This window comes from Battus philenor, unplaced genomic scaffold, assembly GCF_028537555.1.
Source record: "Battus philenor isolate CCGP_79_NKW_IND1 unplaced genomic scaffold, ilBatPhil1.0.hap1 SCAF_19, whole genome shotgun sequence".
Lineage (NCBI taxonomy): Eukaryota > Metazoa > Arthropoda > Insecta > Lepidoptera > Papilionidae > Battus > Battus philenor.
The window spans coordinates 8,202,303-8,227,742 of NW_027181681.1; the positions used below are offsets into that span (position 1 = coordinate 8,202,303).

The 25,440-nt window shown below is 37.8% G+C and overlaps 2 protein-coding genes across 10 annotated transcripts in view; one reads left to right on the forward strand and one right to left on the reverse strand.

Moving 5' to 3' along the window:
- Nucleotides 1-117: 117 nt before the first annotated feature.
- On the forward strand, nucleotides 118-13,074 carry LOC137921499 (putative glycerol kinase 5). Its single transcript, XM_068764274.1, has 11 exons — nucleotides 118-292; nucleotides 419-512; nucleotides 1,916-2,085; nucleotides 2,887-2,976; nucleotides 4,303-4,417; nucleotides 6,371-6,573; nucleotides 7,165-7,396; nucleotides 8,005-8,099; nucleotides 8,391-8,554; nucleotides 8,955-9,088; nucleotides 12,610-13,074. Exons 1-11 carry the CDS (start codon nucleotides 188-190, stop codon nucleotides 12,849-12,851), a joined length of 1,644 nt encoding a protein of 547 aa, XP_068620375.1. The 5' UTR covers nucleotides 118-187; the 3' UTR covers nucleotides 12,852-13,074.
- Nucleotides 13,075-19,808: 6,734 nt separating this feature from the next.
- Ih (hyperpolarization activated cyclic nucleotide gated potassium channel Ih) overlaps nucleotides 19,809-25,440 on the reverse strand; it is a 151,612-nt gene continuing 145,980 nt past the window's right edge. For 5 of the 9 annotated variants that reach the window (XM_068764001.1, XM_068764000.1, XM_068763998.1 and 2 more), the window contains 5 exons: nucleotides 24,538-24,639; nucleotides 24,017-24,166; nucleotides 23,272-23,490; nucleotides 22,315-22,579; nucleotides 19,810-22,234 (listed from right to left, as the gene is read on the reverse strand). In XM_068764001.1, coding sequence (XP_068620102.1) covers nucleotides 21,606-22,234; nucleotides 22,315-22,579; nucleotides 23,272-23,490; nucleotides 24,017-24,166; nucleotides 24,538-24,639 — 1,365 coding nt within the window. In that variant the 3' untranslated portion in view covers nucleotides 19,810-21,605. Of the gene's footprint in view, nucleotides 22,235-22,314; nucleotides 22,580-23,271; nucleotides 23,491-24,016; nucleotides 24,167-24,537; nucleotides 24,640-25,440 lie in introns of all 9 variants that reach the window. The other 4 variants (XM_068763993.1, XM_068763992.1, XM_068763995.1 and 1 more) reach the window with 2 other exon arrangements.

The following is a 25,440-nucleotide window of genomic DNA, read 5'->3' on the forward strand; positions in this document are numbered from 1 at the left end:
TGTACAACGTTAAAAAATTGTGCAAATGGTAATAATGAAGTCTTTAATTATTTGTATTTACACGTCAGTTGTCAGAACCATTTGTCAAATTACCGCTGTCACAACATGCGAAGAAATTCGAAAATATCTACAAATATTTTTTTGTATATATATTATCAGTTGCACCGCGACTATCATTGGTAACAGTATGATGGGAGAAATATACATTTTATCGTTAGATATTGGAACGAGTACCATTCGTTCTGTAATTTATAATTCCAAGACAGATATAATTGGTAAAGCTTTTGATCAGGTAATCAGTGAATAAGTTTTTAAATTGAATGACGAGCATATGTTATAATGTAATCAGTATTTACTGTTAATTATGGCAAAATGTAAATTTAATTCTTAAGTGTGTTTAGTTTTTGTTTCTTTACAGGTAGTTTTACATTATCCAAAACCTGGATTTGTAGAAATAGATCCCGATGAGCTATGGGTGTCGGTTGTAGAAGTGGTAAAAAAATCCTTACAAGGTATGTTTCTCCTATAATCTTCATATTTCTGATTGTTCCATTTAGTCTATTATATTTATTTATATGATATAATTTTATTGTATTCTTAATGATTAAATTAATATTTATAAGAAATGAATTTTGAAAGCACAATAAATGTACTAAATGTCAAATTACAACAGATAGAAAACAGTTTGTTTATAGTGATATAAAACATTTTTTTTTAAATTTATACAAATTAACTTTAGGTTAAATTATTCTGTAATAATTAATAATTATTCAACAATCTTCATAAACATAAGATATCCAAATTTTTAGAGTGACTAGCCTATTGCAAGAAATTTATTGCAATTTTTTTAAAACCTAAGTTTTAATTAAGCTTGCTATTCTTTTGGCAAAATGTAAATCTTAGGGTTGCAATTGTTAATATAATATGAGTTTTTTTTCACATGAGGTAGTAATCCATTATTATAATGTATCTTGTTTATACTATATGCACATCACTAATACTTATGATAAAAATATAAATATACTCTCAAGGGATTTTAAATAAAAAAGTATTTGATATATATTTAAAACCTAAGAAATATTTTATAAAAAACCATGTTTGTAAAATGTTAATTAATCTGGATCTTTTTAAAACATTTCACTATACGTTACTGACTAACAATTTGGACTGTTCACAAAGTTGCTTATTTCAATAGTTCAGGAAATTTATTTAACTCATTATATTGCCTCATAAATTTTCACCATATTATAAAATAAATATGGACAGGACTGGGCTGATGTCAATATTATGCTTACTCAAGTATTTATAGGAAGTGTTATGTCTGAAGTTGTAGATTATTGTATGTTTCTCGGATAAACCATTTAGTTTGGTAAGGCCACTTCATGAAAAAGATCACTCACCAAATCGAGCTCAGATGGTCAGCTCTCGGGAAGCTCCTAAACATTTTCTGAGATAGTTATGAGCAGAGATTTGCTGCAAGATTGAGTAAGAAATGAGGAGGTCTCTTAAAAAACCAAAGTCACCGATATAGGTCATAGAAGTGCTCATGTGTCATTGTGGCATGTGGATGTGGCAGTGGGTAGAGCAAATCATTTGTGCCATTGAAGCTGAAAGGTTCTTGATTGGCATCCACAAGCCAGTAGAGGCAGAGTGGGCTGGCTCCCTACTGTGTGGTGGATCAATGACATAGTGTCGCGGGTAGTCACTGGATGCGGGCAGCACAAAAGCAGACATCATAGAGATATTTTGGGGAGTCCTTTACCATGCAGTGACAATTTTTGGGCTGAAGAGAAGAATATAAAACATAATTTTTTTAAATATTATTTACACTAGAACAATTGTATAGTGTAAAGTTTTAAGTATTAAACTTTTTAAATATTGTATTTTTAAATACATTTCTTGTTATTTTTGTCAGATGCTGGTCTTTCTGCAGTACAGATATCAGCAATGGGTATTTCAACACAGCGCAGCACATTTATAACATGGTCACAGAAGACAGGGCAGCCTTTTCACCGATTTTGCACTTGGAAAGATATAAGAGCTGATAAACTTGTAAAAGAATGGAACGAGTCATATACATGGAAGGTATGTATATAAAAATTTGTAGTAGTGGAAGTCTTTTGTTAGCTTTGTACATAAGTCTCTCCTTTGTAATGAGATACTTGGTATACTAACTTTCGTCCTATGGGATTGTAGTACAGATTAGTGAAAGTCATATATTTTAAAGAATATATACTCAAGACCTGACAAATTCCTCCAATAATTGTTCTACAGTAGTCATTCTGAAAGTTTGGCTTCTCAAAGACCTCTTACTCCCCCTGCAGCTATATTTCTATCATATTCACATTGTGAATATGAAATAAAGAAGTGATAGTTGAAGAGCTTCTTAAAATAATATCTGCTTACATTGAGAGGTGAAGACAAGCCAATATTTCAGTTTTTCACTAACTAAAGGACTAGGTAACTTTTTATAAATTGGACTTTTCATAAATGCTAAAAAAATTTAAAATTTATGACTGATTTTGCTAATTAATTGTCTGTGTTTATCTAATATTTGTCTTCTTACCCTATTTCGGCTCTACTTTAATTTATTGGACAGCTTTATATTGACAGAAGAAAGCATTCAGTTATAAATTAGTATTTTTTTTGATATAATAAATTAATGAATAAATATTTTTAAATTCAAAAATTTCATCTTTGGGTTGCTAAATATTCATAATAAAATACCTATTTTGTCACATCCTTTAGACGATTTATCAATATAACTTGTAATCTAAGCTTATAATGAAGGATGTAAATTTAATATCCTTGTAGTGCGATATCTCGCACGCAATGGCGGCATGTTGAGGTCAGAAGTAATATTATTTTTTAACGGCTTCATTTTAGGTAATCAAATTAGGCGCTTACATATTATATATGGTATCAAGAAGTAAACGATTTAAAGCCGGAAGCGTCTTCAAATTTTCAAATAATCAGGTAATTATCTTTTTACCTTAAATTCCTTAAAGTTTTTATCATTGATGATAAAAATAATTTAAAAATATTTACAAATTATAAAGCATTTATCTCCAAATTCGTAAACAAGTCATGTCCGTGTTGTACAGGATGGTTGGATAGAAATGTAAAAGCTTTAAAAACGAGAATGTATAGCTAATGTATGGTACTTAATATCCAAAAAATTATGGTTTCAGAAGCAATTAATAACGTTATATAAAATAATAAAAGCATTTTCATCATTATGATAACTATATATTATAATTATTGTCAAAAATTGGAGTTCGGAATGTTCACTTTATACAGAGTGATTGGAAATAGGAGTAAAAGCTCTGAAGCTTCTTGCTGGCAAATGAACTATAGATTTACCACTTTGAAGCTTTTATACTTGTAACCAATCACCTTGTATATATTTTTAAATTTTGAACAGCAGCTTCGTTCCCGCTATACACGTAACATACACGATCATAGTCAAAATATATTAGAATATAAGAATGTATTAGTGTGTTAATATCGTTCAAAATTGTTTGTTTCGTATGTTTTTATAATCTAGTAATAATCGATATGATAAATATATCGATTATTGAATGCATACTTCGTAATCAATGTGGAAAAGTTATAAAAATATTCATATAAATAATATTTTAAAATTTGAATGGTATAATGTCTTCACGAAAAATTCTGTTTGTCAAAGAACAGTTGTCTGCTAAAGATTACTACACTGTAAATAACTTTATAGACTACAGTACACCTAGGGAATTATAGGTGTGCCTTCATGAAACTCCAATATTTATGAAATATATTATTTCACATTTGTTGAAAAATGTATAGTCCTGCCGAGTTCCACTCGCCTGTTCTTCTCAAGACTGAGATATTTACCATTGAAACAAATAGCCTCATTATGACGTCATTAAACATGTGTGTGGTGACGTGTGTGTAATATATTGAATAAAGAATTTTTAGTTTGAATTTGTAAACTGTAACTGTTGTAGCTGCCATTTGTAACTTTGTTTTATCGGCCGCTTGCTAACCCAAGAGTTCCGGTAAAATTATCGCCTCGTCGGCAGACGACGGTCAAGAAATGGCCCATGTGCAACTCTTGATGATATCATTCCCGCTGGTGTATCAATAGCTATGTAACTTTGACAAATACAAGAAATCCGTTATAGCGTTACATTCTGATTTGTTCAGAGTCTTGTATTTCTATAAACCTCTTTCGACTCATAAACAATATTTATTTGTTTCATTAAAAACTTTAGATGTCTATTCTCTATATAGTCTCTATAGTCTATAGTCTAATATTTCCAGACAACGTTACGATTGTTTTGGGCGCTTAACAATGTGCCTGCGCTGAAAACTGCAGTTCAGAATAACGAAGCAATGTTCGGTACATTGGATACCTGGCTACTATACAAGTTAACAGGTATTTCAATTCATATTATTAACATAAATGATTTATAGATTTGAATAAGCAAGTTAATTTTATTGAACTAAAATGAGCCCTCTCGGAAAAAAAATAATAATTTACGAGCCGGTAAATGCGGCGTAGATGGGCATCACACCCGGTGGACCGACGATATAATCAAGGTCGCGGGAAGTCGTTGGATGCGAGCAGTGCAATACCGGTCATCGCGGTGATCCTTGGGAGAGGGGAGGGGGGGGGGATCTCTGCCTTGTAGTGAGCGTCTATCGGCACACATGAATGAACAATGAATAAATCAATATGTTACTTTGAAAAAATTAAAATGAATTTTTCAAAAATCATAGGATCCGTGCGTTTCCTACTTATAATATCAATTATTATTTCTCGTATATAAACGAATAATAATCTTAATTCGAAGAAAGTACATCGTTTTATTATTCATGTTAGACGGAAGCGTTGCTGAAGTTTCTTTCGCCAGTTCTCACAGCGTTACTACTACGTGATGTGTACAATGTTAGGGTGTTAGCCACTATAGGCTTTGTGCAGCTTCATTGAGATTAAGCTCACCCGAAACAGATGTCCGTGGGTTAATTTTTTTTTCAAATTATATACCTATTACATCAATAAGTTTATCACAAAATGGGACTGTACCCGTATAAGTGTATAGTGTAGTGACGGGTGCAGGTTAGTTACACGGGCCTCAACTGACCCAGCTGTAACCGATCAAGTCGAGATTTGGCTCTCTTGGACGCACGGGAGACTGAACGCCAAAGACGTTTTGGATAATTATCCAAGCTAAGGACCCTTGCGCAAGATCACTCTTGCCAAAGCAATTTAATAGCTCGGCACCTTACTAAAATTGGGGCTCCCAAGAGAACCCTCGTGCTTTGCTGTTTATAAAGAGGTTTACTAACCTCCAACTGCAATGTAGATATTAAACTAAAAAATTCTAAATTAATTAAAAAAATGCAATATGTGAAAATATTTGAGATTTTTAAAATTGTGGATAAGGAAGGTAATTTTTTGCAACAGAACTCGTTTTCGCAACAAAACTTGTTATAAATACAAGTTATGTAAAACTGGCATTTATGCAACGTAGACGTCATTATTTCGCTCGTAAGAGCTGTCTGTGTCGACGTTGTAATGATTCATTGAAACTTGACATGTTTTTGGAAATCTTCGTTGAAAGTTTCTGAGGAACACGATTTCTTTTAACATGAATGAATAAAATTTATGTTATTTCACTTGTTGATAGGTTTCATTGTAGTTTGTTTTGTCAATAATACGTATTTTGTAATGTTATTTAATTAATTTATTTACCTTATAGTATTTTGTTACCTCAGACTACATGCACATTTTAATCTATTTGTCATATACGAGATTTCTGTGTATGTCTCAACTCGATTTCTCGAGAATTATAAAACTTACAGATTTTAAATTTGATAGGACAAATTGTTCTTTAAATCGGGTAAAGGTCAAAATTCTACAAGCAAAGAGTTGAAGAGGGCGTTCAATAAAAATACATAGTTTCAAACTATAGCTCTATGGGCACAAAAACTGGCATAAATTTTTTTTCCCGTATGTTAAAAATTGCCAAGAATGGTTTCTATAAAATTATACCCACAAAAGACAATAGAGGTCATGCGAAGCCGACAGAGGACTCTTTGTAAATAAAAGTGCGACTTAAATGATTTGTATAATTTATTTAACATAATATTAGAGCACTTAAAGTATGTTTAATAATTGTGATGCAGCGTAAAATCGCTTGTTCCTAAAACCTGGACGGATAAATTAAAAAATCATGTCATCGTATTGAACATTAAAATCCTACGAACATATTTAAATATTTATGATTGAACTCTTATTGACAGAATTTGTTTATTTTTACGTAATAAATTAGAGAAAAAAAAATATAGACACAGGCAATTACAATAAATCACTATAATTACTCAGGTAATAAAATCCACATGTCGGATGTTTCCTCGGCATCGGCGACAGGTTTCTTCGATCCCTTCACAATGCAGTGGGCAGGATGGGCAATGTCGATATTTGGAATACCAATGTCAGCCCTCCCCGAGGTTGTGGACACAGCTGGGGAACATTTTACTAGCACTGCACCAGAAATTTTTGGACATGCAATACCAATCCGGAGTTGTGTGAGTACATCTTTACATAATATTTTAACAAGTTTTAATGAACAAAAGTATAAAATAATAAACATTATAAATATCCGTTTTCAAAGTCGATACCGAATAATTGGAAGTATTATGAATTATCGTAAATACGTCATAGTGCTACCGAAACTGCTTTACCGCTCCTTAGGAATACTCGATGCGAGAGAGAGGAGGGAATATAGTAACAATTGTTAGCTATAACCTTGCTTTAAACATGTATTTGAACGCGTTCATCTAGCTTCGTAAATCGTACTTGAAATTTATTTACTTCATCTAGTCAAAAATTGTATTTCATGTACTTCTTTATTGAGTTATCTTGTAATTTTTAGTTTTGAGAGAAACAACACTGTCAGCTTTAGGCTACGAATGTGTGCAATAATATCTGCATCACTAACTAATGCAGATATAAAAAAAATACATTTTAAATTTTAAAGTAATATGTCTATTGCATTATTGTTTAATTGTATTAAATCAAAGGATAAATAAATAAATGAACAACTTAATTACTAAATCCCGCGCACTCGTAGGGGGTTTTACTTCATCTGAAAAGAAGTTTTTCGTTTATTTTCGCAGATAGCAGACCAAACCGCATCTATGTGGGGTTCATGTTGTTTCGACGTGGGTGAAGTGAAGCTAACGATGGGGACTGGCACATTCTTCAACATCAACACCGGATCCACGCCTCACGCGAGTGTATCCGGCCTGTACCCGATAGTGGGCTGGAGGCTGGGAAATGAGCTCGTGTTTTCTGCAGAAGGCGCTAATAACGATACTGCAACGATTATTAAATGGGCTCAAAATATAGGTTTAGTATCATATTCTATGTAATTATCCTTCGGTCTTAAATAACTAAATTAATGAAAGGGAGAACTGTGGACAAATTAATGTAACATATATAGCCCAGTGGATTGAGCAAGTTGAACAGATAGTAGCTGGGGTCTTATGATTCTGAAGTAGATGACACGGAACAGCGATCGCAGCGTAGAGCGTCCACCTACAAAGTAGACAGATGACGCTTGATTCAAACTGCTTTCTTTCGGTCTTATTGGAAGTAATTATGATGAATATTTAAGCTTAGAGCGTATTTTAAGTTAGAGAGTGAACTTCTCCATCCTAATATATAATAATAAAAACTTGGGTGAAATAAATTACACGACTATTCCATACGGAACCCAACGCCATTACGGAATGTTTGTATATCGGCGCATAAGTTATCGTCCTATTGCACTTCCGTTATCAAAACCGTGTCTGTCAACAATACGATTATTTTTATTGATTATTTTGGCGCCAGTCGGAGTCAGCGGGTTAGCAAGCGGCCGACAAAATATGCAGATTTAAGTGCTAGCGACACGTACAAAATGTTTGAAACTTACATTTGTAGACAAAAGTGTGAAAGGACATGTTTTCTTGCAGGTTTATTTGACAGCCCCGCGGATACTGCGGATATTGCAATATCCGTTCTCGATACAGATGGCGTTTACTTCATACCGGCATTCAGCGGCCTGGGAGTAAGTAATTTAACTGTCTTTTACAATATATTATATCATATAAAATATAATAGTATTCTATTTTTTTTCGTTTCCTTTGTCTAGTTCTGTAAATTTCTGTAATTTAGTTCTTTATGTTTCCGTATTCTAATTTATATTTCCATATTCATGTTTCTGTATTCTAGTTATATATATATATATATATATATATATATATATAAATATATATATATATATATATATTTCTGTATTCCAGTATTCTAGTACTTTATATATGTAAAGTAAAGAGAACATAATTTTTTTTCTTTTCAGCCACCGTATAATGATTGCACGGCCGCAGCTGGTTTTGTGGGTATGAAGCCGTCGACTACGAAGGCGCATCTGGTGCGCGCTGTTCTCGAGGCCATCGCATTTAGAACCGTCCAGCTCTATGCTTGCGTGCGGTCCGAGACCACGTATAATTTTCACAGCATAAGGTATAAACTGTAATAAGTAACTTAAATTAAGAAAATCTGTTACCATCATCATCTCAGCCAAAGGACGTCCACTGTTTCTCTATAGGTTTCTAAAGGAACTGATTAGAAGCAGCCTGCATCAGGCGTCTTCACAAGATCATTCGTCAACATTTTGGGTGGTCATACGCTGCGCTTGCAAGTCTGTGGTCCACTTCCGTACCTTAATGCCGCAGCGGCCTACTTTGCGTGCTATGTGGCCGGCCACTGCCACTCCAATACACACCAGCATGCCTATGTCGGTTAGAGAAATCTTGAGCCTAGCTATCTCTATAGATCATAGAGAATCCTTTATACAATACCTAATACCTTTACGGGTAACAATCCCACTTCAAAGCAATCCTTGAAGCAAAAATATTTACAGACTTGATGGCGGAGTGTCTAACAATGACTTCATAGCGCAACTGGTATCTGATCTCACCGGGTTGCGGGTAGAAAGGCCCGTGCAAGTGGAAATGTCTTCATTAGGATGCGCACATATCGTTGGTTTGCAATTAGGTAAGAAAATATATATTTTTAATATGGTACCCGTTATTTGGGACCTCTCGTTCCTCTACCTTATTTTTGGGACGGGGATATATTTTTCAATATTTTTTGGTTTATTTTTTTCTCTCTTATCCTCCACAATTCCTTTAACTTTTTCCTTTACCTTTCTTCACGTTATCTTTCAATTGTTTTTTACATACATTTATTCTTCATCTATCATCTTTCACTACAATTTCCGCAGTTTTACACTTTACATTTATAATTTTTTTAAGAGAATTTATTATAATGTGTATATATAAAGTTAGTTAATAGCAAAGGTATTGTTTTCCGCCAGGACTATGTAAGAAGCAAAAAATTATTTATATTAGTTGGGAATTGATAATACTTACTGCCAGAAGTTATTGACCTGTCACATTCCACTAGAAAAAGTAAATTAATGTAAAATATTTTATAGCGATCTCTTTATAAAGAGTCTATTGCGGCTCCGTTTTCGTTCCACAGAGGCGCTTTTCACATTAACATTAGACTGTAGCTTGTCACGTGGGGTCAACTCCGAAAAGAAACGCGCATGATGATGAAGTAACCAAACACGTTCATTGATCAGAAATACACGCAAGAATATAACAACTAATCAAGTTTAAGGTTTTCTAATAGGAAGTGATTAGAAGTAAGAGCTTCTTGGTCATCAAGGGTCACTGGCACGAGCGTTAGTGGTCGTGAGTTTACCGTACATTCTGACTTTACCATTAAAGTGAGTAGCATTATTACTTGTGGATACTTTGCATTGAGGCGCGCGATAGGCGGAGACGGCGTCCGGGAAGAATTTCCGCGCTCGTCGACGCCGGTTGTCGTTTGACGAATGCGATGGGGCATTCCTCATAGTCCGGTCTTCTTTTGCACTTCAGGGCCGCGTCCTTGGCCAGTTGATCCGGCTTCTCATTCTTCTCCGTCCCCGCGTGCGCTTTCACTCAGTATAATGTTATATCCTTCCCTGTTTCTCTCACTTTCATAATATTCTCTTTCACTCTTCACGCCAAGGGCTGGAGGGTGACAGATCTTGCGACTGTCTGGAGAGCAGACCGCGAGTCGCTTAGAATGGCGCAGGACTGCGCCGACCCGCCGGCCACGTACCCTGTCTCTTCCGCTAATCCTAGCAGCTCTGCCTGGTATACAGTGCAGAAGCTGCTCCACTTGAGTTTTTTGCTGTTCAGCTGTGCGGCCTCCCGCATAACGCAGAACGCCGCACCCACCTTTCCCTCTACGCGGCTGCCGTCGGTGTATATCCGGCCAGATCGGCAGCTGCGGTGGCAAGTCGGGCAGCCTTCTCACCTTCCTCCAGGCAGGAAAGTTCTACACCAAACTGACCAGACGGGTGTGGTAGTCTCAGGTAGTTGACCGATAACTCCAGGTCCCGGTTTTCTACCACTTGTCGAGAAAATCCTCTCTTTATTTCAAATAAATGGGCTGCTTAATGGAGCCACAGGTCCAGAGGAAGCAGCCCGGTAAGGAAAGGGACGCGGTCTTAAGGGTCCTCGCCTCAAAGCAAAGCCTCTCTGGACCGCGCTCAACTGCCTGCGTACCATCAGCTTCTTAGCCGCTAGCGCCCATACACTTACTGCATATAAAATAGCGGCAACCCTAACCTAATTAACTAACCCCGTTCACGTCCGTACAAGAACTCAGGACAGTAAAACCACGGGTCGCTCTCGTCCTTCTCTGCGTGATTAGCTCATGTAGCCTGATCGGATATGTTTTCATCCGTCGGTACCTATCTCCATTGGCTCGCATCGGTTAGTTCCGTGATCTCACCTAGGGGATACGCTATAAAGAGTGCATATCGCGCTCACTCGTTTCTTATCCAATACAGCGCGGTTTGAGAATCCGACCATAGTACTACGCGGTTCGCACGTATATGATGTTCCGTTTGAATCGACGTCGCTATTCTTTCGCCGATCAAATGCGTCTGTAACTCCAACCTCGAGATGTTCTGCGATTTTAGGGCGCTACTTTTGCCTTAGCCGCAGCTAACGAAACATGGATCGCTCCGTTTTCGTAGGTTTTTCTTCAGAATGCGGTCGTGGCTTATGCTCACGCGCTAGCGTCGCTGAATACGTAGAGTTGTCGTTCGCGAACTCTCCCCGTAGGCGCGTAACATCGCGGAAAACATAGGTCGGTCATAATGTCGTTCGCACGCAACCATCGTTGAAAGCCCTCGGCGGCGTCCTCGGGTAACTCGTCGTCCTATTAGACGTCCTTTATCCTCCGCCACAGATTCTGCAGTAATATTTTCGCAGTAATCGTGACGTAACTGACGAGTTCGTGGGGATCGAACACTGATATCACTGCGCTTAGCGCCTCCCGTTTCATCGGTGAACGAGCTTAGTGTCTTGACCTTGCTCCGGACTCTATACATGCTCGTGTTGAATCTCAAGCGGTCTTCATTGGAGGCTCATATCAACTCCAACGTCTTCTCATACTTCGCCGCTTCACCCACTACCTCCTTGGGGATGCATGCGTGCAACTGTTCAGGAATGTTATACAGACATTCGTGCTTAATTGTGCTACATTCCGCCAACGTAAAGCCGGCGACGGCGGCGTCTATGCGAATAACTTCGCTTGCCGTGAGATCGGCTCTGAGCTCTACCGTCGCGAAACTATCCATTAAATCGTCCATGTATTGATGCCGGGTAGTGGTATTTAGCGCCTTCGGACACTCCTAAGCATGTTGGCGCGAGTTGTAATCTCTTACGCTGTGCGCTAGGAACGCAGAGCTTTGAGCACCGAAAATCATCGACGTCATCGTATACACGCGCGGTGGATCTGTCCTGTTTTTGACTCGTCACAGGAACATCTACGTTGTTCGATCTTCGTTCCTAATCTTTATCTGTAAGAACATCTCTCGAGAGTCGGACATGGCGATTTCGATCTCGCGGAACCAGAACAATATATCGAGTAGGTTCTGGAGCAGGTCGGGCTCTTTGACAGGCTTGTCGTTGAAGCATGTGTCTGCAGACCATGCTGTAGCGTCGAAGACAAGCTGCACTTTACCCGGCTTTTTTGGGTTCGTAACAGCGAAGTGCGTTAAAAACCATGCTGTTTTGGTCGCTCGTTCTTTTTCGCAAGCTTCTACTGCGTATTCTTTGGTTAGCAGGTTCTCGATTTGGACGTTGTACGCTCGCTTGAAACCCACGGAGCTGTCTATTTTCTTATAGATGGATTTTAACGGTCGAAACGCCATGCCGTAGCTAGGTGGCATGTTAACATCATCTTCGCGCCAAGGGAAGCCTACGTGGTAGGATTCGTCTACTGGCGTAACAGTTCAGATGATTGGTGAATAGCTTCTTAAGGTATATATTATACATTTGAAGCTTATACACATATAACCAATAAAATACATAAAGAAACAACAAACACTCATCATCAGAACAAACATCATTTTCACTTTCTAGTATTATCGACTCATCGCGTTCCACCGATACTCAAAGACTATGCAATGGATAATTAATTATTAATCAAGCTTTATTTTATTGTAGGTATTTTCAAATCGAAAGAAGAGCTGATATCGCTTCGAAAAGTTGGAACAGTTTTTACACCTAGACCTCAAATAAAGAAAGCGTACGAATACACTTTCTCTCGTTGGGAAAATGCTGTAAAAAGGATGTGTGGCTGGTACACAGACCCAAAACCAACTCAGACCGTTTCTGACACGAACTCAATCACACCTAAAAACAGCGTTAAGGTAGACTCGAAGAAAAATGGCAGACATTCTAAATAACACTGGCTTTTTTCAATTATAGCTATAATTTTGGCGTGTTTTTCTTTATGATGATAAAGTATTGGCTCTGACATATTCGATTTGTCGGTATGTTCGATTGTTGTGTAATATAAATATATACATATTTCTATATATGTGTAAGTATACTCAAGTGCTTTCCGGAAGAAAGATAAGTATATTAATTTATAAAGTGATGGTAGCACTAACGCATTTGTACCTGATTTTCTTCTTCCTTTTTTACAAACCTATTAATAAAATAATTTAACATCAAATAAATAAATTTTAGTTCATGCGTTGTTTTGTGCAATAAAAGACATTTTTCTTTTAGTAAATATTCGTTGTAATTAACAAAAATCGAATTATAACATGTATTTGAACGTTTTATTTGTAGAGAAATATATGAATAATTGAGAGGACGATAAAAAAACATTTGTTTAAACAAATTTGTTTATTCGTCTCATATTGCTCAATGTAGTATATAATACATTTATTGACTTTTAGTAAATTGTTTAACAAGCATATCTTTATCTATTTATTGTAGTTCATAAACAACTGACTTTTCCCAAATTCCACAATGACAACATTTCCATTAACTAATCATTATTTTTAAATAAGAATAAAATAAAGAAATTACTTATTTAAATTTAAAAAAAATCATCGTTTACATTGAATATTATTACAAATACATATCGTTTTAGTATTGTTTGTAATATGTTTATAATTTTTATTTATTATCGTTTTATATTTACTTCAGTCGGTGTAGTTATACACAGTGCGTTTGGTTATAGGTGTAACATTCTTAAAGGGGTGAACGTACAGCTCATTTGCTGTCAATTAGTGCATTACATCCCATGCAAAAAACAATGATTTCAGAAGTAACAAATAACGTAATGATAATACTAATAAAGAGCTGCTTCAAACTCCTGGCTGCTAAAATTAATTATTGTGTATTATCGGGCTTTACTGACTTGTTACAGCAAGAAGTTATTGCCTTGTCGCATTCCAGTAGAAAATAAATAATGTAAAATATTTCAGCGATCACTTGTGTGGAATGGTGATTGGATTTAGATGAAAAAGCTTTCGTTATCAAATGAGCTATACATTCACCCCTTTAAAACTTTTACACCCATATATCCGCATAATCGTATCTGTACAGTAATAAAAACATTATTTCTACACTGCTACCGTAACAACTGAACCGCGCCTTAGGTAAGCGCGCGGCGCGACGAGGTGTATCGGTCACTCCCTTTTCCTCCCCCCTCCCTCCACATCCTTGCTCTTATTTAAGGCGCAGTTTTGGTACCTATGTTTAAAATCATTTTTTTATTGTACATTACTTTGAATTTACATTTTAAAAAGAAATGTTACCAATAATACATGGGCGACAAGAAATATTTTATACGCAAAATTAAATTGACTATGTTATCACATTTAAGCCATATTCATTGTTCGAGGCCGAAAGATTCTCGAGTGACGAACATGAGACGGTAGACGGTTGGCGTCTATAGGCTTATATAATGATATGCATGAATGAAACGTCTTAAGTAAGGAGTCCGAAAAAAAATATTTTAATTTTGCTAAGGAATTAGAAGATAATATAAGTAACAACGTTATACCACGTTAACGATGAGAACAGAGTTCTAAAAATAGAATAGAGTCCGTTTAGCAGTGTTAGAGATTTATCCAGTGTGTTCCTGTTATAAGTAAAGGTTGTAATATCCTATTTAAGGTCTGATTTTATAGTTTGTATTAAATATCTGCAATGATAGAAGCCTAGGGGTGCAATCATGGTGACAGTGTCTTTTTTATAGTTTAAACATATAATATTACTTATTGCATGTTAAGGCTATTTTGTTATAAGAATATATTTTTCATTAATAAATAATATAAAACTATTTTTTTTTTCATTTTAATCATGAACTTGTTGAACATTTTGTTACGAGAATAAACAATGTGACTAAAATCATAATGTTGTACATCATGAATTTTAGGTGTCCAAAAACCAATAATAAAATTTATTTTAGTTAATCTTTTTATTTACACCTTGTTAAGATATGGTGTTGAAAGACTGTACGATGACGAGTGCATATGTGATTTTAAATAAAATTTTGGAATTCAATGTTTCATTAAAAATAAGAGATAAAAAATTCTTTATTTTGTTGTTGCTTGAAAGAAACAGTTTTTGAATTTTACTGAAATAAAATGCTTATTTAAATTGAAATGTGATAATTATTTCATATACTTAAATAAATAAATTATTGAATCATTTTCAAGTACTAAGAAGACCTGTTACTATTTTACTTGTGTGTACATACATCTAACTACATATATTGCTAGATTTCATCACATAAACAGCATAATGATGCACATAAACAATTTAATGATCGCATATAATAAAGTTATTTAATAATAAAATAAAACCTTAGTATGGGTGGATATTTTAATCATAGTGAGCATATACGCACAAAGAATAAGCCACTATATGTTGCGTATGACAACACGACAGTGTTTAATTTATTTCTGTATGTTTTTTCAACTACAAATTATAACACTGTTATATTGATTAATAGTATATATGTTAGTGTTTTTTTAAACTAAAATTTAAGAAATGAAATACCTTTGTAATGGCACTACGCAGTACACGTACTGTATTACACTGCTACAATATATTTTTTAAATACATATATTACATTTATTTCAAATCATACAAGATACACACACAACGATACCAAAAAAATGTAAAGTAAAAACAAACTACGTTACTTATAATTACGATATAAAAAACCTTATTACACTATAAAATTAAAGTTAATTATGTAAGTGTGCAAACGTGAGTACTGTTGCCCCCCACACTAGGCAAAGCCTGTACCGCAGGGGTAGTAGCAGAGACATTCATTTATGGATTGCACGGTAACATACAAAATTAAATACATTCAGAAAAAAATTAGCACTTTGTTCTGAATTTAAGCTCTAGAAGAGACAATAAATATATAATTCGGGGTGGAAAATTAGGGAACAAACCAAACTATTGTTTTATGGCTTTTAAAGTGTTTTCAGTCTCATCATGTGATATAAATAATAACCACTTGACAATTTTAAATTTGGCTCCACGTACAGAGCAGTGATTAATATCTTGACAAGACTTTAGAATTCTATTACAAAGAAAAGCAGAAATATATGAATTAGAACGTTACGGGAAAGCTGTGTTTGTGATTGGTAACTGTATTCTGAAAATTCGCAGACTCAACAGGGGATGGAAATCTTTAGATGCGATAGTGGTTCTATGTGTCTAATTTCAGGATAAATAGCTTTCGTAGACTTAAGATATTTGCTACATTATATAGAAGAAAAGTGGAGTACAATCGTGGTCTAGTTTCCAGTATGTATCGCTGGGCAGGTTCCAGGCATATTAAGTGAGACTTTGTCGCGCTTCCTCACATCGAAATGCAGTATGTCATTAGTGATTGATGCAAAGCATAATAAGCGACCTTAAGTTTTTCCGGTGAGGCTATATCTCGCAGGTACTTTACAATCCATATGGTTAGCCGCACTCGTGCAGCAAGAGCTTTTATTCGATCAAGAAATTTTAATTTGTCAAAAGCACATCCAATATCCGAATATCGTATAACATTGGTCCTGTCAATCACACAGCTCAGTTAACAGTATATTTTTCTAATATAGCATAATTATATAAATATGGTAAAATAAAGAAAATGTGAAATATCATAATGTAAAACATGTAGTATTTATTTACCACGATAGTTACATACATGTATTAACAGAATTAATTCAGTCTTTTCTTTTATTGAAATCTCGATGATGTGGAAGAAATCATTAAATATTAAAATTAACATAATCCAGATTCAAACCGATGCCTCTCGATTAGCAGATTGAAGTATATCCGATCAGCTTGGCCGGATCGACATATTGGCCGGATTGACCGACATATCCATAAGTACTGCTTCCCTCCTATCCGGATACCAGGCAAAATCTATTATTAGCCAACAAGTATTTCAAAGTACACATATTTGCCACCTTCAATGGTATATCTTAAGATGTAAGTAAAAAGTTAAATAAATTAAATATATAATTAATACATTAACAATACAAATAAATAATACATTAACAAAAAACGTGATTGACAGGACGCACACGACTTATTAGAGACAGACGGTTTGACGATAGTCTAGCCACTCTGTCTTGTTTACAAGCCTAAAAAGTAAGTATCACAAGAGCATATATTCTTTATTTCATTATTATTATATGATGTAGGCAGGTACAAGTGGTAACAATGTTCCAAACTGAAAGCCTCCGGGTCTAAGCCTAATGGGATTGAAACCATTGAAGCTTTAAACTTTAAATAACTCTATTATATTACATAAAACTATTTCGCTTATTATTTCTGCAATGTATTGTAATATAAATATTCAGAATGGCTGTAATAGCGATAAATTAAAACAACGAGTTTTTAATTGAAGTGGGATGCAACATGTTAAAAACGTGACACGTTGTCCTCATGGGATATAATTCAAATAAAACGTTTTTTTAATTAAGGGCATATAAAAAGTATAGACATTTTGGCAATAACTCTGTGTTTAAATTGAAATGAAACAAAGCATTGTTATGTATCTGTCTTTCACATTCTATATATGTTTTTATACATTCTTTAGTATTTTTGCTAAATGTTATTGAATATAGATTTCAAAGCAATATCACGTCATCAAACGGTGCTTGCAGAGCCATCGTTGGAAAGATCCTATCCATTTTCGAGGCTTGGATGCAGCAACGAGACGGAAGGCTCACCTTCAGACTTAGGCAGGTGATCAACGGGCACGGTTGTTTCGATGATTACTTGTGTAGAATTGGACGCGACGGCGAAGTGCTACCACTGCGGCGAGGCGGCCAATTAGGCCTTCGTTAGCTGCCAGAAGTACCGGACCGCATTCGACACCATCGACCATGTTGCCCGAGCTGCTCACACCGCCGCAATCTAGGAAGAAGCTTGCGCATCTTCCTGTGTCAGAACTGCCTTCAGAAACGGCTCCGCCACTGTCAGCGTCGGCGCGGTCGCTGCCCAAAACACGGGAGCTGATGTCGCCAAATAAACTAGGACGGCGCCATGGCCCGCATTCGGTCTGAGTGATAACCCGTCTTCAGCATCCTGGAGACGAGGGACGGATACGGCGAGACGAACTCCTAATACGACAGCTGTGTCAGTGGTGCTGCCCGAAGACTCCATTTCTTCCACCACAGAGGTTATTAGGGTGGCTATGGCTAATGATACGGCTAGTAGATCACGGTCTCGAGGCTCTTCGTAAAAGACGTTCCGTCAGCGGACCGCTAATCTTGGAGAGCAGCGGACAGGAGTGCGGTGTATGGCCAAACTGTAGACGTATTGTCTAGCAGTGGGCGCATGATCTAGCATTGGACATATGGCCAAGCAGTAGATGTATTGTCTAGCAGTGGACGCATTGCCTAGCAGTGGACGAGTGGTCTAGCAGTGGACATGTGGTTTAGCAGTAGACGTATGGCCTGGCAGTGGACATATGATCTACCAAAGGACTTATAGACTAGCAGTGGACGTGTGGTACAGCAGTAGAGTTAAGATCTAGGAGTTAACGTATAATCTAACAGTGCACAAATGTTCTAGCAGTGGATGTGTGGTCTAGCATTGGACATATAGCCTAGCACTGGTCGTAGGGCCTAGCAGTTAACTTATATTCTGGGAGTAAACGTAGCGCCTGGTGGTGGACGGATGTTCTAGCAAAAGACTTATATTCTAGTAGCGGACGTATTGTCCAGCAATGCACGTATGTTCAAACAGTGGACCAATGGCCTAGCAGTAGACGTATGGCCTAGCAGTGGACGTATGGCCTAGCAGTGGACGTATGGCCTAGCAGTGGACGTATGTCCAGCAATGCACGTATGTTCAAACAGTGGACCAATGGCCTAGCAGTAGACGTATGGCCTAGCAGTGGACGTATGGCCTAGCAGTGGACGTATGGCCTAGCAGTGGACGTATGGTCTACGTTAGACCATACATCCTAGACTAGATAGGTAGACGTTTACGTGACAAGTTATTTAGTGTACGTCTGTTGCTTTATTGTATCTTAACATGGGAACGACAACTTAGTTATCGCGTTGTCAAACGTCGCTTAAACAAACGGCGTGCGATTTAATGCACGGCGCGACTGTTGGAATCCTTTATGATTGTATTTTCATTTTATTTGACTATTTTTAAGCACACTACGTTGAAGAGGATTATGCGCCTGAGGAAACACTTTCAAATTAAGAGCTCTTTTGGTGTCTAAAGTCGACAACTAGATGTTTTCTCTTACGTGCAATTACTTTTTTCTTCAATAATATTTTTTTTAGATTTGACGTGGTATGGTCTTTTCATAGAGTCGTATATAGTAAAATTTTAAATATTGCGTCGCCTATAAACGAACACATGACAGAACTATTATTTATGCGGTAACTTTTAATGTACTAAAAGTACTTATGTGTAAAGAGTCATGTAACTTCAAACGACAATGATTATTTCAGTTAGCATAAATCTGTCTACTTCTAAAACCTTAGATGATGAGTCGGTTCAATGACTTACTACTTACTTAGCTATACAAAGCTTTATACAAAAAATATTATCAAATCATATGATATTTCAAAAAGTATTTACATTTAAACAGGAACTTAGTTTTTCATAACAAAATTCTCTTTGAACAATAGTTTAACACGTAACTATTTTTAACACTTGTTGTCCTGGGTTTAAATAGCTAATTATACCAATAATTCCAAACAAAAACAAACTTTGACCATGTGGTACCGGCGGATTTACTCAGTCCTGGATACTAAATAGGACTACATAGTATTAAAGTAAAAAAATAGATTGGATATTTAGAAGGTAATAAAAAACTTTATCAAAATAAATAAGTTTTATTCAAATGCTGGTTTAGTGTGCATCTATTGGACTGGGATAATATAAAACAACCAGATGATTTTCATCATTCTTTAATGCATTTTTTCTAATTTTTTGACAGCGATGAGCACTTTTCGTGAAAGTAGATACCGGAAACAATAACAGTAGTTTTTGTCATTATATTAAAAAAAATAAAACATTTGATTCTATACATGATTATACTTTTCTGCGGTTAAACTTCACAATAAAAATAGATCTCTTCTATAAAATTTATATAATTTATAAAAGCGGCAATATTAGATAAAATAACTATAAATAAATGCTTCTGGGGATCAAACGCAATTTATATCCTTCGTCTTTTGTAGATAAATTGACAGATAGTCACTCTGCTACGATCAATCGTATAAATATCTTATAAGTATAAAGTATCTATTGGTGTTAGTCGACAAACTGAGAACTAGGCTGCTTTCACCTACGATTAAGCTACCGCGTATTGGTTCTCCTTCCATTTAACTATATTTTGGCTAAAAAGTCAACATTTGCAAAAGGATCTTTACAAAATGTTACTATAAGAATTAGTCAACGATAAATGTCGCCGAAGCGAGTCGCCGTCGGCTCGGCGTCGTTCACGTGCCGCACATTCCTCTTGGTGTTCCCATGTCACTATCAGGTCAGCATTAATAATTGAAAAGCGTGACTTTCGAGAAAAATAATACTGTTTCAATAAAACTAAGTACAGGCATTCTAAGTTCAAGTAAAGAAGCTTGAAATGCGTTTATTTTGAATCGAATGGTAGTCCTTGTAGCGGCAGAGTACGCCGAGCCGGCAGCGCGCAAGTGAGTGGCAACGTGCTGCTGATGTTACTGCCTATCACAAGAATTAATTCGTCATAACTCGACACCGCTTCGGCCTACTTATTCCTACGTAATGATCACTATCGATAATAAATTATTACTTCATCTACAATTAAAACAAGGTACGAAGTGTAGTGGTGCATAGAGAACGGGAACGGTCGCTGCCCGTCGCGAGCACACGTGTTAATTGACTGATAGCATCACGAACGCCCGCTAATCACTTCTATGTCAAAACAAATGCTACAGGCGAATTCTCAAAATTACAATATTTACATAAAAAAACCGATCCGAAGCGCTACTGATTCACTTCTACTTAAGAAACCGTAAGAAACGCGTGAATTTTGTCGGTCGGTATGTCTACTTATTCTTAAAATTAAGAAAGCAACTGTGCTGATTTGAGTGGTTTGAACGAGATGTGCCGTGCTGCGCTCGGGCGGAGGCCCACCTACTTCCTATGTCCCAACGTATCTGTACGTGTACATAGTAAACAACTTCAAATATATAACATACCCGACGAACGTGCCATGCAGGTGCGTACCCTTCCTCGATCGTTATTATAATCTCTCGATCGATTTTTTGCATTCGTTACAATAGCGACATTCTCATACGCCAACAAAGCATAAAATAGTGATATTTTTATATCTCAGTCTAGTCTATATAATTAATTTTCTCTTTTAATGGCAAGGTATCTCTATAAAGATTCAATAGTTACAATTCAATATTTAACAGTTATATTCTATACAATCGAAATACGTCGCGTATTCGATCCTCACAGCGTCGATGATATAAAATTTAACCTAAATTATAACACAGGAGAATTAAGTATAAGATCACAAAATGAGATTCAACGGGCGACGCGTTCGGGCGCACCCGCGAAGTCGCAGCTATGTGTCTACGCTACGCTAGCGAGGCGGCGAGCTCGCACTAAGCCTAGTATTGCTATCTTAGCCTGCGAGTGGCGCGGCACTAGCACAGGGTGCGGCGTCAGGGCGCGATGCCGGCGTCCGACTTGTGGAAGGCGGCGGCGGCGGCCAGCGCGCCGGGTGCCCCCTGTGCAGAGCTGAAGTCGTGTTCTGACTTTGGCCGAGGCAATGCCGCCGCCACGCCGAGCCCCGGCAGCGCCACGCCCGCCATGCGACACGACGCCGCCTGCAGCGGTTGCAGTGCCAGTCCCAGCGACCGTTCCGATAATCTTGCCACACTGTCGTCTGACAGACTCACGTGCTCCGCTTCCGCCGCAAGCGCATTCACCACTGCGTTTATTGTGTTCCCCTCTGACGTCGTGTCGTCTTCACGATGCGCTACAAGGTTCGGATTTTTTCCAATCTTATTAAGTCGTTCGGCGGCCACACTCTCCATCGTACGCCGCATTAACGGATATTGATCGAGTACCGCATTGAAATGGTCCACGGAAAGTGAGAAAAGATTGCAGTAGGTTTCGGCGCGGACGGAAGCGACTCGGCGAGCGTTGGTTAAGAGGCAGATCTCACCGAAATAAGAACCGTCGGATAGACTTGTTGCGACTTCACCGTTTGCCATAACGATGTCCACTATTCCTTCCTGAATGAAGTACATTTTGTTACCAATGGTTCCTTCTTTAATAATGATGTCGCCTGCGAAAAATAGAATATAACAATAAAATTAAGTTGACTTATGGAATATTCATAATAGCAAAGTATATATAATGTCTTACCGGGTTGGAATACTTCGTAACGTAGTTTGGTGACGACGTCCGAAACAAAGTTAGAATCGGCGTTCGCGAAGAACGGCACAGAGGCGACCAGCGAGCGACAGTTGTAGTTAATGACATCCTCGCGCAGTTTCTCACTCAGCTCGCCCAAGATTAGCTCTTCGTCGAAGAATTTTCCTTGATAGCGGTGTTCGAAGTACTCGGTTATGCGCTGCCGCATTTCTCGAGGCAACTTTCTGTAGGCCATGTACTCTTCTACTTGCTTCACCTTAAATATTTTGGAGTTTATAACATCAAGTCGTAAGCGTGTTTGTTCTTGTAAGAGCTAAGCTATGTATCTATATTCGTTAGAATAGTGCTACACACGCACACATTTTGCTTCACAACGAAATAAAAGTGCTTTACATACTAAATAGTTAGAATTTAGCCATTTCATTTTTATACAGTAATTTAATGTGTCTTTAACGTACATATTTATAGTATGGATACCACAGGAGAAGGTGATAAAGAACAGTAATCAGAAGCAAACTGTTATGACCACCCATTTTTAAATGAAAACTTTACGTTAAGATGAATATTAATCGCTTTTGAAAAGTTAGTGTTTAGGAGAGTTTAACCAAGCGATGAACGATACGTTTGTGATTCCATACAACGAAAACCAATTAACAACCATCCAGTCCGTACTCACGTCTAGTCTCTGAAACAGGCAATGACTAGTAATTAGTTGTTATTGGAATATTACTTAAATGTACATGCGCAAACATACAGAATTATTACTTTACGAAATGAAGGAATCGACATATATGTCATAGTGATTCTGTGAATTCTTGTGTCGGAAGTGATATAATCTTAATGTTCATAACAGCTTACGTTCTGATGTTCATATTGTAATCGAAGAAGTCACACGTTTTTGTTATCATAAGAAGAAAGAAGAAGGTTATAAAAGTTTTATGATTTTACCTTTTCTCGATATTGTCTTCGCGAAGAATCAAGACTCTGAATCAAGTTCGTGGCGTGGCCAAGGAAAAGGGCATAACACGTGGCGCCGGAAATCATGGAAAGCATGGTTAACCACATGTCGGTGAGGGACTGGGGAGGAAATCGGCCATAACCAATGCAAAGCATGTGGGACATGGCTTTGAACAGCGCCCACGAATATTGTTCTAGCCAAAATGCTTCCTGCAAAATAATTATTCAAGTCTATGATAAACACAAGTGATAAATAAGTAATTATAAAATAGCTAAGTACTGCAAATGGGTATATAGAAACGAAAAATCTCTTTTTTTAAAATGCCTTGTTGTCGTTTTGTTGCTAATATCTGGCGTGGGACAGTCGTCTAATAATAGCGCAACTAAATTATTGGTATAATGAAAAGTATATTAGGTGTCAAGACGTGTCATTGTCTTCAGTAAAGACCATTTCATTTCGTCATGACCCGTACATAATAACTTGATGTCATATTCAGATGGGTTCACGATAATGTCTTTTATGTCAAAAACCCGTGAAAATTGTTTTAACTTGGATAAAGCGTATTTACCTCAGGTTTAAGCCATCAATTGTCAAGTTTGGTTGGTTTCGTCACTTTATAAAATTGTGCTAGTTTCATTAACGACGTCAAAGTATCTGATTTTTTGTACTGCTCTCTTCTTATACAGGTAAATGTAAACAGTAAAAAACAGTAAATATAAACGTTCACATGGATACCTGAAGTTCATTGATAGCAACCCATGAATTTGGTGGGAAGCCTTGCAGCATCGGGACCAAGAATTGAAGACATCCAGACCAGTGACCAATAAGCAGCATCATGCAGATCAGATTGAATATCCGCATGAACACCGACGCCATGTTGAGGAACTGCGAACATAACAAATGCACTTGAGCAACATGTTGAAGGGATGTTTTCGCCTCTAAGGGAAGCCGTGCGGACTGCGCGCGACAAGGACGCTCGTGGTCAAGCTTCGCGATGATATCTACCGATGGACTCGTACGGTGACAGATAAGATCATGAACGCGTGAACGTCATTGAGCGAGCATGCGATGAGGGCGTGGCGTAGAGAGGCACGCTCTCGCCCACGCGCCCGCCGGCCGGTCTAGGGTCGGAAAGAAACGCCAACGAAAGATAGGAAGCGAAGCGAACGCAGCGGTGTAAAGGACGCCGGGCGGCGCCGGCTACATGCTAAGCGGGCGAACGAGCATGCGCGCCGGCTCGCGCCGACCCTGGTTACCTTGAAGATCAGATTGCTTTTCGTGTCACCCTTCTTTTTGGCGACGTCGGAGCTGAGCCTCCCTCGTCGTTCGGTGCGCTTTTTTTGTAGGTTCTGCAAGATCTAGAAAAGAAGCGAGAAACACGAGATAGTAGGAAGAGACTGTCGCGCGGGGGGGCGCGGGGCGCGGGCGGGGTCCGTCGTGTGTCGCGGGTGCGGGCGGGTGCTGCAGGCGGGGCTGTGCGAGCTGCGCGCGGGATGCACTAACACCGAGCCGGGCAGGCGGGCTAGGCCCCTACGTAGCGATCGCATGCGGCGCTTGCACCTGCGCGGTGAGGTCGCGGGAGCCGGCGCCGTCCGCGTCGCCCGGCTGGTCGCGCGGCTGCGGACCGGGGCTCATCTGCACACAACATCGTCACTGCGATGTCGCCACCACACCCTCCCCGTACTCCACTTCTCTATCACTCTCCGCTTCCCCAATTTATTGTCTACTTCTAAGATCGGATTTACCATGACTCATTCTCTAGTTTAGTTGTTTTAACGCTTTTCTTGTTGATATTTATGAACAACGATTTGTGCCCGCGACGCGTGCGTTGGATTATTTTTTAACGGAGGTAAATATTAGCTACCGAATACAAGTAGTTGACAATATTTGCGCAACTAAAGTAATTCAGCGTCTCGTATAGCGTATCTGTACTAAAGGTTTCGGAAGCAGCAACATAATATGGATAACTAAGCAAATTATATTCCAGTGGGCAAGTGTGGCACGGTTCGGGTCGGCGTCTGGCAGATTGCTGTTGGTGGGCTCGGCTGAGCGACGCGAGCGCGGCACGAACGGAGCGCGGATGCGAGACGGACGCGGCGCGGACGCGACACGGAGCTCAGATAAGAGATAGACTCACGAGTGAAAAAGTGCATAGGCAG